The following is an 18,247-nucleotide window of genomic DNA, read 5'->3' as shown; positions in this document are numbered from 1 at the left end:
ACTGGAGGCAACAAGCTAGACCACAGCAGGGGAGATATACAACATAGTGGAAACGTGACACGGGCTGTATGTTGACATGGTAGGCCAAGAGAGACAAATGAGCAGTGTGGGGCAGACTGTAATTGATGTGCACGAGTACGGTTACAAATTATGCAAATATACAAAGAATGTTAAGGATCAGTTTCTCCTTTATTTCACGTTTTCGTTTTGGTTTATTGTGCACATTGTTCTGTAGGCCAGTCCAAGGTGTAGTAGACTGCAGATGTTTTGAGTATAATAAGAAAGCTATGTAGTCTTCTGACTACACTTCTTTAGCAAACGGCTTTTTGCACAATCTTTTATTTGAACAATAAACAAAATAGTAGAATGCTGGAGGCGTAAAATTAAAAGACAGTATACTGTAGATCTTTTTCCTTTTTTTTCCTTCTTTTTTTAAGGTCGACATCCCAACAAATCCCAGCAGACAATAGTGTTAGGAGCAAATATTGAACAGAACGACATCATTGAAGCAGTTCACCAGCACATGTCCGGACCAGTTATATGAAAAGATTTAACGTGTACAACAGAAAAACAGAATACCTTAGTTGTCTGTTTTGAAGGTCCCAACTTCCAAAACATTCTTGAGGGAAAGTTTGCAAACCAACAATGTCACGGTGAGTTAATCAGAAATGACTACAAACCCATCAGAACAGTTAACATAAAAGTAACCTTTATGTTACAAGGAGTATTGAAAAAACTCAGTCATGTTGACCGTTATGAGTTACGTCAACAGTTCAGGTGTAGATGGCAAACTAAGTTTCACATGAAAGGCAGTAGGGTCATTATGACTATGTCCTTTGGTTTACCTGGGAGAAGTTTTAAACTTTAAAAACCGATGAACAATTTTGTTGGGGGGAAAAAGAAAGAAAAAACAAAACAGCGAACATTACAAGTAATGAATGTCGTGTCCCATGGAAGCTAAATAGTGCACTTAAAAAGCAAGTTCTGGTCACTCCTAAAATTGTATTTGTATCCAACAAATATTTTTCGGTTTGACATTTAACTTTATTAAGATGATAATTAAGAGAACTGAATAAATAAAGTGAGGGATGGTGTTAAAGCTGCATTGTGCAATATTCTCTTATAGTCACAAGGCCTGAAAGTTAGAGTATGTGCTAAAGGCTTCATGGAGACATAACACCATCTACCATTTTGTGCACACACCGGCCATCCATTTCTTTTCAACCCTCCTTACTAGAGCATGATGTCCAAATCCAGTCTGACTGCAAGCTCCCAATAAGACTATAACCCCTGCCATATATGTTGAAATGCTTTGGCACCTCCCTTGCACTATGTCAGATTTACCCACACAATGTTTGAATGCATTTCAGCTGAATTTGTTACAATCTTTATCCATGCAATAACCAGTTTAATTGCTAGATACATTTAAACTACTTCAATTTACATAATCAAAATGGAACATGAAACAAAAAACAAGTTCACACACTGAGCCCCCATTAGTATATGTATGCAGCTCAAAACATCACACAAGGTGAAGAATCGTCTAATCTAAAGTAACCTCGCATCACCAGGTTTTACACAGAAAGCCTGGTTTCCATTCCAATTTTTAACCAGTGCTATCCAGTCAAGAGTCTGCCTACTGCAAAAATACATCCAAGTTGCAAAAACGGTCTGTATCCGCTAATACCCTCGCCTGCCATATATCGTTGCTGTCTGGGAGAAAGCTTATGTCCATTTTTAACTTTGTTTCTTCGTAAATAGATGCCATAGTGTCACACAAAAGAAGCAAAAATAGGTCTACAAGCTCAAAACCTGCCGTGCGACACGTTTGGGCTTGTGGATCAGCTTTTCTCTTTTCTTCCTGAAAAGACAGTTTCCACCCGACAGCAACATGAAAATTGATACCAAATCTAAAGGGAGTTTGTCAGTGTGAAAACTTTATTTTCTTGATTCAGGATCTTCAATTGGGTCAGTACCTGAGCCTAGCTGGAAATGCATACCGTCTCTTGTGTGTTCAACAGAACTGAAAGCCCGCTAAGAATGGCTAAATCTTTCTCAATTTGGTGGCGGTAGTCGATGGGTTTATAGTTTTGTTAGATAGCCAGCAACCTTGTTTTTAATGTTGCTTTTAAAATAAATCGTTCCAGTATAGATTCAGCAACATTAATACTGATCACTTCTGACACTGGATGTAATTAAATGGCTCTTAACCGCAAGGTGGTGTGGAAAAAAAGCAAAACAATTACAAACTAAATAATTATCAAGCAAAGAACTTGTTAGATTTTATTCATTATTGTGCTTTAGCCTGGGTAATTTCTTTCAGATACCAATTCAAATGTAAGTGAAATTCTGAAGGGGGAGAGAACATGGTGACATGATGAACAAATTATAAAAAAGAAAGAACATTTAGTGATTCAAAAACTCATCACAATCGATTAGTGATGCAAAAGCAATGTCTTGAACCCAAGCATGTGCGCATGATTGAGGGACTTCAGCTAAGGAGCCAAGTATATTAGGTGTAATCCCAACTTTGCCTGAACAATGAACATGATCAGGTCAGCCTTCCTCCTCTCGAATTGAGAGGAAGATATATGAGCCACAAAAGAGTAAAATACAGAGTCAGGTACATTGCCCTAACACTTTACAGACATTTGACTTAATGATGCTGCCCTGACAGCGTTAGACTCATACACCGAGAGGAGATTTGGATAAGAAAAGAAATCAAGAAAAAAGTTTTCTTTTCAAATACTGAACCTAAGGCAGCCCCCCATTTCTGCTGAGTTGGGGGTAAAGGGGCAATTTGGCTCTTAACTACACCAACAGGCTATCTATTAACACAGGTGCAATCTTGAGACCAGAAGAGAAAATAAAATAAGAAATCGAACAATGGAGATAGGGAAGTAAACAATAGTAGGTTTTAGCAATGAATGCCGTGTTCACAAGTTGCCACCTCTCCAGTCTAAATGTAGCTCACCGACTTGTCCAATGTGTTTTACGTATCCGAAGAAAATGCAGGAATCGCACTGGGTTCAGTTGAATAAATGACGCCGTAGCAGCCAGTCGTTGGTTGACAATTTTGGAAACTTTTTTTTTTTTTTTTCATGCGGAAACAACAGACTAGTGCAAGTGCCTTTAAGTCCTCAGAACCAGAGCGCCAGTGCAAACCTCTGGGAATCAAACAGGCCTCCATTTAGATTGATGTTTATGTATGTATGTATATATATTTTAGTCTTTCAATATCTGCAAAAATCTGCATTTTCATGACTACATCTTATAATCATCAATCCATTTTTATTTATGTGCACAGAAGCTCTTTTTTTATCATCTTTTTTTAAAGCACATAAGACGTTTTTTTATTAGATCGTTATAATTCTTAACTCCTCCGTCTCCCACAATGTTCTCTCAAACAAGGAAGCAGTTTAGTTCAATACAATGTAGCATTTCCTCTCCATTCGGTTTTTAGATTTTCCTCTTTTTTTGATGGTTCAAGGATTATTACCTATAATTAAAAGTGTCATAAAATTGAGGAAATGGACAAGGGAGGAGGAGGGAGAGGTGGTGGCAGCGGTGAAGTGTACATCACCCTGGGAGTGCAGAGACATGATAATGCTGTGTAGTTTTGCTGGTGCCGGGGGCCTTTTCAAGAATGAGGGCGAATTCTCCAACAGGCATTTTACACTGCTGAAAATCGATCAGGCCATCAACTCTCCTTACTAAAAAGGCAATACACTGATATTACTACACCATGTCTTTATGAAAATAAAAGTTAATAATCAAAATCAAAAAACAAAACAAAAAACAAAAACGGCAGTCCAAATTGTAGCCTTGTGTGGTAGATAGTTCATCCTCTGTTAATCCACTGTGCCCTGCCCCACCCCCCCACCCCAATCTGAGCCTGGTAGTGGGCACAGAGTTGAAGATTCTCAGGTCCCAGACATTAAAATACCCCTCGCCTCCGCATCCCCCAGTCATTCAACAGTCCCTCCTTGCAGCATAAAAAAAAAAGAAAAACACACAACAGCAGTGGTGCACAGAGAAGAGAAAAGCAGTCACAGGGAAATCTTTCTGAACACAGCTCGTTTCTCTTCTTCAAAAAAAAAGAAAAAAAAAAAAAAACAGGAGATAAAAAGGAAAAAAGGTGTCGGAAAAGCTGGTTCTCTGGAAAGCAAGGACAAGGGGGAGGGAGAGGAAAATCTTGCAAGAGAAGAAGTTGGGCAGTGTTCCTGTTCATTTAGTTTGGTGTGTGTGCATCTGTGTGTTTTTGTGGGGGTGTGTATGCGTGTTGTCTCTCAGTGTGTGTGTGTGTGTGTGTGTGTGTGTGTGTCTGTGTGCGTGTGTGGGAGCGCGCGCAAGTGTGCAGTCAAATGTGTGTATGTAGGTGTATTGTTGATGAGTGTGTTTTTTTTTGCGTGTATATTTGCATGTCTGCGTCATGAATGTTGATATACTCTGTACTGTTTGTGTGTGGTGAGTGTGCGTGTGGTGGTGTCTACAGCAGGTCGACGCGACGGTAGTACAGCAGGTAGGCAGTGCGCTCTGCAGTCTGCTTGACCACCTGGTACTGGTTGATGACCTTCACTGCCTGGTCGTCAATGCGCAGCCAGCCGTTCAGACCAATGTGGAAGACATCCGTGGTGTAATGGCCGCCTGTCGCGCTGTTCCCATGGTGATAGACAACTGTGGGAGGGCATAGGCAGGTTGAGAAGACAGCTACAGGTCATGGAGTTTTACTTGCCGATTCATGGTCGTACAACTAATTGCGATTAACAATTTAATTGTGTTTTTTGGCACTGAACATGGCACTTGGCGGGGGGGGGGGGGGGGGGGGGGGTATTCTAATTACCAGATCCATCCATAACCTTGAGTTGGTCTGTCACACTACATTTATCAGCAACTTTTAAAAGGATTTGGGATATTCAGCTATGTAGAGCTCTTCATTGTGCAATGTACAATAACTAAAGCAGTGGAGGTCAACGCTCCAGGGCATGCTTGGCATAAAAAAAAAGTTATTTTCAATACTAGTCATGAAAAAGGTTTTGGCGGTAGGCTGGACTGGGCACTCATATCTTACTAGCAAGAGTGGACAGGATTTTATGGGAGCAGGCAGTTCCAAATGAAAGCCTCCTTTCATCCCATATGTGGACCTGTCATACAGTGAAAAGGGCTCTAATATGGGCTAAAATCTTGAGGAAGTCAGCAATACAGAGTCACCCTTGTCAAACATTATAACTACCGCAGCTATAGAAATCTTTAAAGCGGGCACAAAGGTTAGTGTGAAATTACAAAGGTTGAAATGTTGAATTATATTTGTGGGGTGAAGAGCTGTCTAGAGTCTGATAAGGTAGTCTTTAAAACATTATAGCAGAGTGATTATGTCAATTATTTAGGTCCAAAAATTGATTAAAGAGCCAAAAGTAGGGTGTCGAAGTGGCATAGGGTTTAAGTTCCTGCCCATGATTCAGTGCCTCTGGCTAGGCCAGATGGACCAACGTACATAACTGGCTGTGTTTGTGGTGAGGACCAGCGGTAAGGGAGAGGGATCATGATTAGGGATGGGTATCGTTCACCTTTGAATCGATACGATACCTTTTTCGATACCTGGGAATCGATACGATACCCTTTTCGATACTTTTTATTTAACTTTAGTTTAACTTCAACACGGAAAGAGTGGTGACTCGCTGCTGCTGTAGAGCAGAGGTGATGATGATGATCACACAGTGTGGCGGAGCGGAGAGTATAGACGTTGGATAATCATCATAATAATAATAAACATTATAGGCTATGGTCGGCTATTTTCCACAGTAACGAGTGTAGCCTACTAAAGCAGTCATTAAACTCTCAGTACCCCAACTGTTACAGATGCGACCGGCCATGGGTGCGTTCCAGAGTATCGAAACGAGGTATCGTTCCATTTTTACGTGAACCGATACCCGATAGCATCGACGTCATGCGATTGATAGCATTAAAAGTATCGCAGACGATACCCATCCCTAATCATGATGGATTAAATTAATCATAATGCATTTCAAACATGGTTACAAAAACTTAAATAACTTCTAATACCCCTACTACTCTGACAGAAGTCATGTAGACAATACAGCTACTAAGAGTAGACAATACACCACATACCTGCAAAGAGCCTGTACGTTCTTTGGCCTTTCACAACTTTGCTCCGCACTCCAGAGGACAATAGGTCTGAAAGGAAATGTTAACGTTTTATTAATAAGATCGAAGAACCATTCTGAAAATACAATAAAACCAGACCTGCCACACTTGGGATTTTCTGTTGAGTATCATCATGCACGTGCACAAAGCGCGCACACGCGAGCATGATGGTACTCAACAGAAAATCCCAACGTTTTGCCGTTGTTGACATTGTGCATTTCGTACCTGCGTACCGAGAGCTAGAATTAAGTCATTTGTATGCAAAATAAGTACAGGTTGGCAGGTCTGTAAAACCATCCAAAATGTCAAATGATTGCAGTATATCAGCCAGACGGATATATCGGTAAGACTCTAGTGGATATATCGGTAAGACTCTAGTGGATATATCGGTAAGACTCTAGTGGATATATCGGTAAGACTCTAGTGTGCTAACTAGAAATGTATGTGTATTGGTTAAACAGAGGCCAATGTATGATTCATACCTTTGCTGATTTCCAGGTCAACAGGGTAATCAATGTTCTTGACCAGTTTCTGGCAGCCTCCAGTTTTCTCAAACACAAACCTCTTGAGATGGAGCACAAGCACTGGAGGGAGCTCTTCAAGAGTTACTCTTCGACTGATCTCAATCTGGAATAAAACACAGAAAGATATGTTATAAACAATAACAGGCATACAAAGATGAAGAGATAACGTATGGATGGAATAATATATCTAAATATAGAGATTAAGAATATGGGGGACTGGGTTATAATGATATTAAAACATTTTCTCTAGAAGAAAATCATCTGTCTATTCAAAGGACCAAAGGGCAAATTTCCTCCCCTACATTAAATCTTCATTAAGCTTGTAATTTCAGAACAAAACAGTACACAACATGATCAAGCGTTTGGACAAGAACAGTCTTCCGTTTGTCAAAAACTCATGCATGTTGAGAGCTTTGGTCCAGTGACTCATGAATCACATTTGGACGTCTCCATGTGACGCGTTGTGAGTTTGTATATAATCTATTTTCACAATTATTGATATTTGTTGAACATTTCTGGAAAATAGTCTTAGAATTAGGGGGGAAATTTAATACAGTAATGCATTGATATGAAAAACAAAATGTACTTAATAATTTGTACTTCTGAATACTTCAATATTACTAAAAGAATGTAATAGCTATGTGTTTTTCTCAAGTACAAATTTGACAGAGCAACTTTCACTCGTAGTCTAGTAATATTTGACCAGGAGTATCTATACTTTGACTCAAGTACTGGGTTTAAGTACTTTGCCAACCACAGTTAAACACCAAGGTAACAGCTCTAGACCAGAAAGATGGGTATGCCTGTAAAACAATGCAGGGCAAAGAGTCTCCGTTGTACAGCTGTAGAGCAGATGTGCCCATCACCAGCTCTGTCAATATGCTAAAAGCTCTCTGTTCTTGAACAACGTGGTTTTCAAACAAATAGATTTCCTTCAGCACTATCCCCATAGGGCATTCAGGGTAAACCTTTCGCTAGTGTCCACAAACCATTGGAAGCAGCAGCTAATGATAAACTGGATATAATACTTGATCGACAAATTGTTGAGTGCAATGTACATTTTGGTAACTTTTACCAATTTCATCCAAGACACATTTTAGGAGAATAATAGTCACAGTAGTGGAGGCAACATTTTAAAGTCACTTTTTAAACTATCAACTAAGACAGTGAGGCAATTTCAGCCGCAGCACTGGTGCAATCCAAATTCAATGTTTGTACCAAAATCCCTTTATACTCAACTTGTAAACACATCACTAAACAAATCTTGCACAACACTGATGTCAAAGGGACCAAAACCCCAAATTTAGTCTAAGAGGAAGATTAAAGGCGTACCTCCTGCTTGCTTTTAGTAGTGTAGCCCTGGACCGATTCCCGTGCTACCAAGGTTTCCAGGGCTTCCTGGACCGTGCGAATCTTCTCTGACTGAATGTCCAGTTGTAAGGTAAAGAAGGGTTGCAGGGTGGCCGACTCCTTAGAGTTCTGTTGGTACACCACCGATCTGATGAGGAAAAACACACACACGTTAAAGCAGGTTAAAGCAGGTTAAAGCAGTGATTTTCAAACATTTTCATGTCAAGGACCCCCAAACTGATGTATTAGGCAACAGATCCCCAAAACAAAAGATTTGTAAAAAGGATTTCGCTGGGGACGCCCTGGAAACCCCCAGATCCCACGGAGAACCAGTGGGTTAAAGGACCTAGGTAACACTCAGGAGGTGTTTTCCCAGGAGGCCAAAGGAGGTTTCTGATGAATTTGACTGTTATGGGATTAAGAATTCATGTGCACTGGGCATACAAAATAGTCCACATTAATAATCACTTACAATTACATTTGTCCAAAGGCTTAAAATCCTTTCTTATACCAACTCGTCCCCCCTTAACATCAAATTTAGTTAGGGATTATAGCTTTCGATTGGATTCCAATTAGTCTAATTGCCATTAATCAGTTTAATTCCTACAGGCTAGGGCACTCCAATATTCTTTATCACATACAGAAACTCCAAAAGGTTAGAAATAAAGAGACTGAGTGAACCTACAGAGATTCTGGCACATTTTTTGGTATGAAAGCAGTATAAACTGCAGCATGGGATGCATTCTGTGGAACTACAAAATCTGTCTTCCCTTTGTGGAGCATCTCCAGGTGAATTCTTTAGTCAAGAGTACAACCGACATCATATGTCATTATGAAAGGTTGAAAGGCAAAACAAAGACATTAAGGCTGCTGCAGCTGGCGAAAAGGTCATACTAAATAACTTTAAATTGGGAAAATCATTTTGAGATTGTTCACTTAATTCCTTGAATCAAACCAATTACTCTCGACTTGGTGGCTGAAAACCTCAGCAGAATATCTTTAAGCTCAGTGGGTGTACAACTACAGTGCTCGATGAAAATCAACACCACTGTACATTCCATCTGGTTGTTACTGATTCTGAGAAAATAATCCCATGTGTATCCAGTAAGGCCTGGAATTAAGCCAGACCAGAACCCCATAAAGCATTTTCGGCTTGCTACACCCTCACGTTCTTCGCTTTCAAAGTTGTTTTGTGATTCTTTATTTGTGAATGTGTGCCCAATGCTTGGCCATGGAAGCTGCTGACCACAGGCAGCCCACAATTGGTTTAATTCTCAAGGGCTGTGGTCCCGGTCCAGAGAGAGGCTAGAGGTGGCTGGTAGCAAGCCTGTTTGTGATGGCACCCTAAACAGGGTCTGGAGCACTGGGCCAACAGCAGTACAGCCAGGGCTGCCAACCCAGGGGGCCAGATAAAGATGGCACTATGCTCTTTCACCACTCGTATTAACTGGCAATGGAGTCACAGCCAAGCCAAAGAAACACAAGGATGCCACTGCTTCTACAGCTCTCCTACTCAGCAATTGCTCATGGCAAGAAGAAAAGAAACACTGACCATCATTGCAGCTTGAGCAGAGAAATGTGTCCAAGTCATTAGTGTTCCTCCATAGAAATGCCAGGAGAGGTGCACTTTGGATGCAAAAACATCAGCTAAACTTTGCTTTCTTTCTGAGAAGCCCCTCAAGTCGACTCACAGGTGCCATCAGCTAGCTTACCTGATGTGCCCACCAAATATGTCGGTGATAGGCGTGCGGACGAAGTCGGCTTGGCGAGTGATGGAGGTCTTGTTTCGGGGGCCAACTTGTTCCCACTCATCTTCGCTCCCTTCTTCTTCCTTATCAGCAGGTTCTTCTTCCACAGCTGGCTGGGCCTCAGGGCCATTGGGTGTAGGAGCCTCTGTTGCAATAACACAGAAGAAATAACAACCAATACAAGTTATGCAGATTGGCCTTGAAAAGCAGAAACGTGACTTCAACATGTACAACCTGACTCGCAACAAACACCAGGAGAATCAATTATGTTTCTAAGCATATCCCCTTTGTGGCATTCAGCTGTGTCCACCAAAGTGTTTCTTCCCGCCCGCCTCTAAATGCAAGGCGCTCACCTAAAAACAGTTCCAAACCCCCGAGATGAAAGTATTTAAACTCTCTGCAAACTTCAAGAACAGAAAACATTGAAAACAATTAAAAACCTAGTACTTACTCTCTTCCTGAGGTGAGATAAGTTTTTTCAAAGCCAGCATCTCTTCATGAAGTCCATTAAGAGTGAAACCCAGGTACTCTTCAGCGTCCTCTTGTCGACCCTGGGAATAGTCATCAGCTCTAATTAATAGATTCTGCCAAGTGAGCCTCTCTAATGTTAACAGCACTGACTCAGCATGCACACACACTAACTAAGAATGTTTAGCAGGTGAAATTGAGAAATCTGTGTCGACAAGTACCACCTGATTCAGATAATTTTAACCTGATTAATTAGAATTTTGAATGAGGTTTGACTTGGCATGACGGATGAGCAATTCAGGTGCATTCACCGATTCATAAAAGCCTTTCTGAATTTATGAACCTGAACGTTTTCTTCAGTAACAATTTGTCCCAGTTTGATAAGAAAAGCTCGTTAACGGCATTTGTAATGATACCGTTATCTCTTCAGTGCAGAAGCGGATGCACATACCTTCTCAGAGAGGCTCGATTTGATGAGAGTGAGCAGTCTGTAAATGTATGTTGGCTCAAAGGGTACACCGGGTCGAATGTCTTTCATCATCTTATCACCAGCTGCTGGGGAAAATAGTGATAATAAATCATAATTAGTTACACCGGAAAAGAAAAATGTGACAAATAGTCTGACGTCACTTCCGTTACACCCTTGGGTCACAGGGCTGTTTTCCCCATTCTAAATGCTATAGTCTTTTTAGCATCTCATCAAAACAACAACCGAGTTCCAAAAATAAACAACATTTTTATCCGTGTTGGATTATGGAGACATAATATATCGTCATGCAGGCGCCTCCATACTCAAGCCTCTGGACTCAATTTACCATTCAGCTTTGAGGTTTATTACTGGTGCAAATTTCAACACTCATCATTGCGACCTGTATGGTATGGTGGGCTGGGGTTCTTTGTCGGAGAGGCGCAATTATCATTGGCATCTCTTCATTTATAAAGGCCTGGTTGGAAAACTGCCACCATACATCTCTTCCATGTTACGTGAGAAACCTAGTTACATTCAAACTCGCTCCAGCGATTGGCTGGTCCTTAAGGTCCCCTTTGCTAATTCGGAACTGGGAAAGACTGCCTTTAGCGTTAGTGCACCTGATTCTTGGAATCTCTTGCAACAAGATTTTAAGATGAGTACCCTAGCATCTGTTGGTCATTTCAGGAGTTTACTTAATAACCGTGCATTACAAGTATGTAATTGTTTTCACTGATTGTTGTAAACACTGTTTTCTTTCTGTATTAATTCTGTTTGTAATCTCGGCATCATTGTAAATGAGGATCTCCCTCAATTGATCTTTTCGAGAAATTAAATAAAGGTTGAATGAATGTAAAGGAGTAACTCGAGGCCAAAGACGTGGGACTGGGGGCGTGGGATTGGGGGGCGTGGGAGACGCCCCCACGGGGACATGGGGATATAGAGAGAGAACCAGCGGCTCGCCACTCCACTAGCATCCGACTTTGGGGTCTCGGCCGTGGACCACCTCCAGGTTAGCCTGGTTAATAAACCAGACTGCACAACACCACCCCCTGTTGGTAGTGGTGTGTGATAGAGTCTGACGCTTGCAGTCAGGCTACCTCCAGGTACCCCTGCCCTGGCGATATAACAGGGGTTATGGGAAATATATAGAGAGAACCAGGGGCACGGGGCGGCAGCCGTTCCACTCCTATCCGTTCCACTCCTATCCCACTCGGTGTGGGACGGACGAGTGGCTCCTATCGCGGACCACCTCCGCCCTCCGGGGACCCCTGAAGGTATCACGGAGCTCCGGGGACCCCCTGGCGGTGCCGCGCCACACCCTGTGTAGCCGGAAAAATTACCCTTCTAACGGGGTGGCTCACGGATGGCGCCCGGGGACCATCGCTCCGGGGGACCACCGGACTGACGCAAATTTGGTCGCGCCGTTGCGGAGGACCACCGCCACTGCAGCCCACTTCGGATAGGAGTGGAACGGCGGCCGCCCCGTGCCCCTGGTTCTCTCTCTCTCTATATCCTCATGTCCCCGTTATATAGCCAGGGGTCCCTGGAGGTGGTCCACGGCACGCGCGCCACTCGTCGGTCCGAGGCAGAGGCGGCCCCAAAGTCGACCGCGGTAACGTGAACCGCCGCGGCCAAACGTCTGGTAAAATGAGCCCCCGACCCCGTCCAAAATTCGCTGCGCATTAAGTAGTGTAATTACGGTAGAAACTGTGAGCCGCTGGTCATACGCTCTTGGCAGCCTTTCCCACGCCCATTCGAAGACCACACGCCACGCCCATCACGCCACGCCCATTCGAAGACCACACGCCACGCCCATTCGAAGACCACACGCCACGCCCATCTGCGCAGCAGACTGCCTCGAGTTAGTCATACTTGCAGTAGACTGACAGGAAATGGGGAGAGAGATGGAGAGTGGCAGAGCAAAGGTCGTCGGGAACGGGACTCAAACCCGTGACATGCTATCAGGAATCAGAGCCTATGTGGTATGCGCCTGGACCGCTAGTCCAGCGGGCACCTCTGTCTATTAGACTTTAGAGATACCGTAACCCATCTTACCTTGCTGTTTGGCTTTAGATGGCACAGGCATGTTGTTGAACTCATTCACGAGTCGTACGCTGTTGCACACAAAGAAAAAAAAAAAAACAATCTGTCTTCACAAGGCTAGACATTCATCAATTGAATTTATACATAAATCCAACTGCTTCAGCACCCGGTCCATGCATATAACTTAAGCGTGCATAAGAATTATCCTATTTCATGGCTAGGCTTCTTATTACTTACAAGTTGTCTATCATGGGGGTGGAGGTGCACAGTCTCTGCGTTCCATTATGCAGAGGAATGGACTTCATTAGGTGATACATGGGGGGACACGCAATCAGCGCCTGCAGGGTCTGAGTGCTCTGGGTCAAGGGACAAACCGTCATGCAGAACAGCAGTATGACAACACTTCCAAAATAACGAAAACAAAACAACTCTAAATTAAATACTTTAGTGTGTTAGACAACTGGAATGCATGTCTCATACCCAGTCTTAAGCTGCTGATACAGGGTTTCATGTTTAGCAATAGGTACTATATTCAAACCCAGGATGTGATTTTGTTACAGCAATAGCATTCCAGCACCTTTAAATTTAGTATGCCTTAAAAATGGATACTACTGGGAATTTAAGGTGTTATTTCATTAGTTTCTTCACCCTCATCAGACACTTGTCACATTGGCAAGAAAGTTTCTAAATTATGTGTCCTTGAGTTCTGTAAAATGGCTTGGGTGACATTCATCATTGAAACTACATTTTTTTGGCTTGCCATGTCTCTTGGTTTAAAAGAAATATTCTATTTTCCTGGCTTTCCCTTGCAATATGACAAGTGTCAGCTGAGGAAAAACAACCAACTAAAATTCAAAATGTCACAGGATCCCTCTATGGCCCTTATTATCCACATGCTCCTGTCAACTAGTATGACATTTTGATATTATAATACTGTCCAAAATGTGAAAACTTGTGACTGGTTTCAGTTTTCATTTCAAATTGAGGAATGCAGATCTGGGCAAAATCGGCTTATGTTATCCACAATATAACAACCCATCTCATCCAGCTATCGAAAGACAGAAATAAGCAAACAAGAGTGAAATGCAAAAACAAGATAAGAAAAAAAAGGATACAGCGTTGATATAGCACCAGTTTCCCTTGTTGATCAGTCCTCTTGGTTGCAAAGACACTGGTTTGTGTATCAACTTCACATTCTCAATAAGTTCTGGGGATTCAAACAAAATTTAACAAATGCATAATTTTCCACAAAAGGTGTCACGCACATGCATAAAACGCAACCTGTCATTGTGAATTGTGCAGGCATAGTGTGTCAATGTGTGATTACATACAGACAACACAAATGTTCCTTTTTCTGCTCTGACAGCATATGACTGACACACGAGCCTAGTTTAGTCAGAATAAGGACATGTTGTACCACGCCTAGGAAGGGAGACTATCACTGAAAACACAGCTCCCATGGTAACGTGGACACTTTAGACAACACATAAAAACTGAACCCGAAACAGGAGGTTTCAAAAGAAAATGCCATTATGTACACAGTGAGTCTATGCGTTACGTAAGTATTCCCCAATGGGGATTTCTTTTGGGCATTATCACCCAATACAAATACACAGTATCAGTATTTAAAACTTTACGTGCCTTCAGTGAATGTTGATATAGTGCATTCGGGCATACAAGCAAAATTGCCTTATTATTGATTTGAACCAATGCCAATAAACTCCTGCACTGACTAGGAGCAATCTCGCATTATTAATTTGGAAGACCCCCTAGAATGCCATGAAACGTTCCTAATAGCCCCCCCCACCCCCAAGTTGAATAGATGTAATCGCTCTCTTAGTGTTAAATAACCTCAATTGTAGAGAGTATCTTCCAATATAGATCAATGATAAGTCAATGCAAACATCCATGTTAAGTATAGAAAACGTGAAATGGCGTTTGATTAATTGTGCTAGAAAGACAGACCATGGTTGAAAGGTCTTGTACATTTAAAGCAACCATTTGTGCTTAGAGTAGCAAAACAAGTTGGAAGACACAAGTTGCAGCTCTATAAATAATTTAGAATGACTAAAAATTACATTGGGAAATAAACAAATAAAAATAGCCTATATACTTTGTCATAAGATAATAACCAATATAGCCACTCTACAAGCTCTCAATGCATCGCTCAATGCAACCCATTGTGAGCTTGTAGATTTGCCACGTTTGTTTTACAAAACAGGTACACCAGGGTTAGGTAGGTAGCAGCACATGAGCAAAGACTGGAAAAGGATTGCTTTTACAACCTTTACAGCTGTGGACAGTAAACAACCAGGTTGCTCACAGGACAGACAAATCACAAAACCCATTATTTATACGATGCTTCTTTTTTAAGATGGTTACTTTGAATGTATCTGTGTGAACAGAACAGCTTCAACTCCTCTTCAAACATACCGATGGTCCCTGTCAATTGTCAAAGTCTGTTTATCAAATATTAAAAAAAATATATAAGCCTATCCACTGAGTGCTACTTTAGAACAGGCTCACAATATAAGGTTAAAGCTATTTTATACTTCTGTCATGCAACACTTTCCATAAATGCCAGACAAAAACTATGCATTTTCAACAGCAAAAACTCTTGAGTGACAATGTATAAATAGGCCACTGTAGATGGGGTTGCAATAATGTGAAGGATGATATTTGGTCTGCAAAGTGGTGACTCTATCCAACAGCAACATTTGATTGTAAATGGGGGCAGCCAAGCCCTAATAGCACTTGAAGATTTAAATGCTGTAAAGGTTAAGGCTTCTGGTTTCCTTTGATCTATTGGCTGTGCCTTTGCTCCATTGTTGAGGTTAGCATGAGATTTCCAAGTGTGTTCACACGGGCATTACCAGTAAAAAGACTGGTGGTGAGGGGTTAAGGTCATACATATGTGGCAAATGACTCAATATTTTCAACAAGTATTCTGCAATGTGCTACTGCCACCTAGTGTTCAATCAACCTGTTCATCAAAAGAAACATGTAAAAAGATCCATGGTCAATACATCTAGCAGTATAATCCTATCACATCTTAACAGTTTCAATTATTATATAATTAAAAACATAAATTTAATTATAATAAATGTCTGTAAAAAACATGTCATTTGATCACAGGCATGCTCTTTGCTCTGCTTACACTTGGCATAAAGCCTGCTCTAGTATAGGTTGTACAGATTTAAGGGAATAGCACGTCTCAATATTGCCACCATGTGGAGGGTGAATAATATATATCACCAACCCACCTTGCTGCCTGCCTTTAAACACTTTATGACAAATTAAGTACTTAAAGGTTAACTCTGGACTCTGGATATCTTTAAATTATACCTGCAAGTTTAGGGGCCATGGGATCTTCCGATACATGAACAGGGTTCTCTTTGACCTCCCCACCCTTCTCGGGCTGCTCTGGCGTAGGGGGGGATGGAGCCACAGCCTCCACAACATTCTTCACCTCCACAAAGGCCTGAGGGCCCCCGGGCAGAGGCTTGGAGCTGTGGAAGAGACTAGCCCATGATTTAGGGAGGTTGGCAGTAGGTGCAGCAGGCGGGGCAGGCGAATGAGCCTCCTCTGCCACTGCCGGCTGAGCCTCAGAGTCTGGAGAGGCCTGCTGGGCCTGTTCCCCTGTCTCACAGTCTTCTTTGTGTCCATCTGCACTGACAGCAATATCAGGCTCTGCTAGTCCATTGGCAACCCCATTGTCTGCAGCCTCCTCCCCCTCCTGTTCAGTAGTAGCAGTAGCAGTGGTGGCAGGGGGGCTGGCCACAGCAGCCGAGGGAGGAACAGGGGATTTGGGACAGGGGCTGTGCCCACCGCTACCCACAAGTTCAGGGCTCTTTGGAGCCAAAAGCTCTGGCTGCTGATCTGCAGTCCTGGGCCCCTCTGTCATCCCACTGCTTTGAGAGGAGGATGAAGAGGAGGATGTTGCATTGTTACCATCTGATAAAGAGGCAGCTCCGCTTGTTAAGTCCAAAGAAGATTCATCAGGGCTATCACAAGTCCTCTGATTGACAGTGGATGTGGAGGCAAAATTAGCCACTGCCACTGGAGCAGCTGATGTTGCCAAAGAGACAAGGCCAGGGGGGGAAAGTTCAGCCCCCGACAACGCCTTGCCAATCATGTCCTCAGCACTGTGTTGTGGTGCACTGAGCGCATGTCCATTCACCAGCCCAGTCACAGGCGTTCCGTCTACTATTGCTCCACTGCTGCTGCTGCTGTTGCTGCTGCCAGCTGACCCTTCCAAGTAGTTGTAATATCCCGGTGGTCGCTTTTTCTTTTTCTTCCGCTCACGTTGCCCAAGGCTGCCAGGGACCCCATCCATGTCTGGGTCCGCGCAGGCCTGATTGTCCATGGCAGAAGCCTCAGAGTCAGGGCAATCCAGCATGTTGAAGTCGGCACCATCAGGGACATCGGCCGTTGGAGAGGACGACTGCTGGGAAGCCTGGCAGCCCAAGATGAACTCTGGAGCCTGGGGGTTGAGGGTGCTGGAGACCTTGAATAAAGGATCCTTCACCCCAATGGACTCCGAGTTCATCACCTCGTCCACACCAAACTCAATGCGTTGGTAGTCTTCCCCTGTGAAGAACAACATTTCAGTCAGGTAGAAGGAAAAGACCAAAATCCCCAAATCTTCTGCGCCATGTACTGTACATGATTCAATATAGAAAAAATAAAATAAAACAAATATTTTTTTTTACATCAGTGTTTCCAAATCAGTATCGCTGTAAACCTTTCCGGTTGCACAAAACGGTGTCCTCCATCAAGCTTTAAAATCCATGGAGGGCCTTAGGATGTTTACAAATAAACCTTGGGTGGCTACTGGCTATGCAAAACTAGTTTTGAAACACTGATCAGCCAAATTCCAATATATCAAGTTCACATGTATAAACAAAATATAAATGTGGGCATATTTTCAACACTGTTTATGGAGCAAAAACAATGCAATGGGAATACATGCAGTGCTGTGAAAAGGTTTAAGCACACCCAATGAAAATGATGACTCTTTCAAATATTTACGGAAATGAAGGAAACCGTAATACTACTATTTCAACACTACTGATTGTTAAAGATTATCCAATTCAACAAACGGATAGTGGAAAAAAGATACATGCAGTCATTTAGTTAGCAGAAATTAAGAGAAATGCAGTTTTTTTGAGTGGGGAAAATAGATACACCTCAAAAATGTCTTGTATCTTTGCATCCGTCTCTTGCATTGATTGAGAGGAATTCTTGCCCACTCCTAATTTATTATACTTGAGGTTTCTTGCCTCTCAACATTACACCTCACCCCTGTGTTTCTATTGGGTTAAGTCATTATTTTGTGAATTTGACTTTTTGCGGTCCAGTTATGACTCAGCTTAAGCTATTTAATAGGTGGCCCAATATATGCTCTCTGGTAGAGAGGAATTCCTGGATGATGTTATGATGGCAAGCAGGCCAGTCGTGAATCGCCTAAGTACCTC

The 18,247-nt window shown here is 42.4% G+C and overlaps 1 protein-coding gene across 2 annotated transcripts in view; it reads right to left on the bottom strand.

Annotated features, from left to right (window-relative positions):
- Window positions 1–232: 232 nt before the first annotated feature.
- The window catches only part of usp10 (ubiquitin specific peptidase 10), a 41,879-nt gene continuing 23,864 nt past the window's right edge, over window positions 233–18,247 (bottom strand). The window contains exons 5-15 of one of the 2 annotated variants that reach the window (XM_080730688.1): window positions 16,116–17,360; window positions 13,886–13,977; window positions 13,008–13,117; window positions 12,783–12,841; window positions 10,707–10,810; window positions 10,239–10,338; window positions 9,752–9,932; window positions 8,022–8,187; window positions 6,648–6,792; window positions 6,130–6,195; window positions 233–4,677 (exon numbers count right to left, since the gene is read on the bottom strand). In XM_080730688.1, coding sequence (XP_080586814.1) covers window positions 4,490–4,677; window positions 6,130–6,195; window positions 6,648–6,792; window positions 8,022–8,187; window positions 9,752–9,932; window positions 10,239–10,338; window positions 10,707–10,810; window positions 12,783–12,841; window positions 13,008–13,117; window positions 13,886–13,977; window positions 16,116–17,360 — 2,456 coding nt within the window. In that variant the 3' untranslated portion in view covers window positions 233–4,489. The remainder of the gene's footprint in view (window positions 4,678–6,129; window positions 6,196–6,647; window positions 6,793–8,021; window positions 8,188–9,751; window positions 9,933–10,238; window positions 10,339–10,706; window positions 10,811–12,782; window positions 12,842–13,007; window positions 13,118–13,885; window positions 13,978–16,115; window positions 17,361–18,247) is intronic. The other variant, XM_080730689.1, reaches the window with a different exon arrangement.

This window comes from Nannobrachium achirus (genome assembly GCF_963921795.1).
Source record: "Nannobrachium achirus genome assembly, chromosome: 7".
NCBI lineage: Eukaryota > Metazoa > Chordata > Actinopteri > Myctophiformes > Myctophidae > Nannobrachium > Nannobrachium achirus.
The sequence above is the reverse complement of the archived record's forward strand: the minus strand, read 5'-3'. Positions and strand labels throughout refer to the sequence as shown.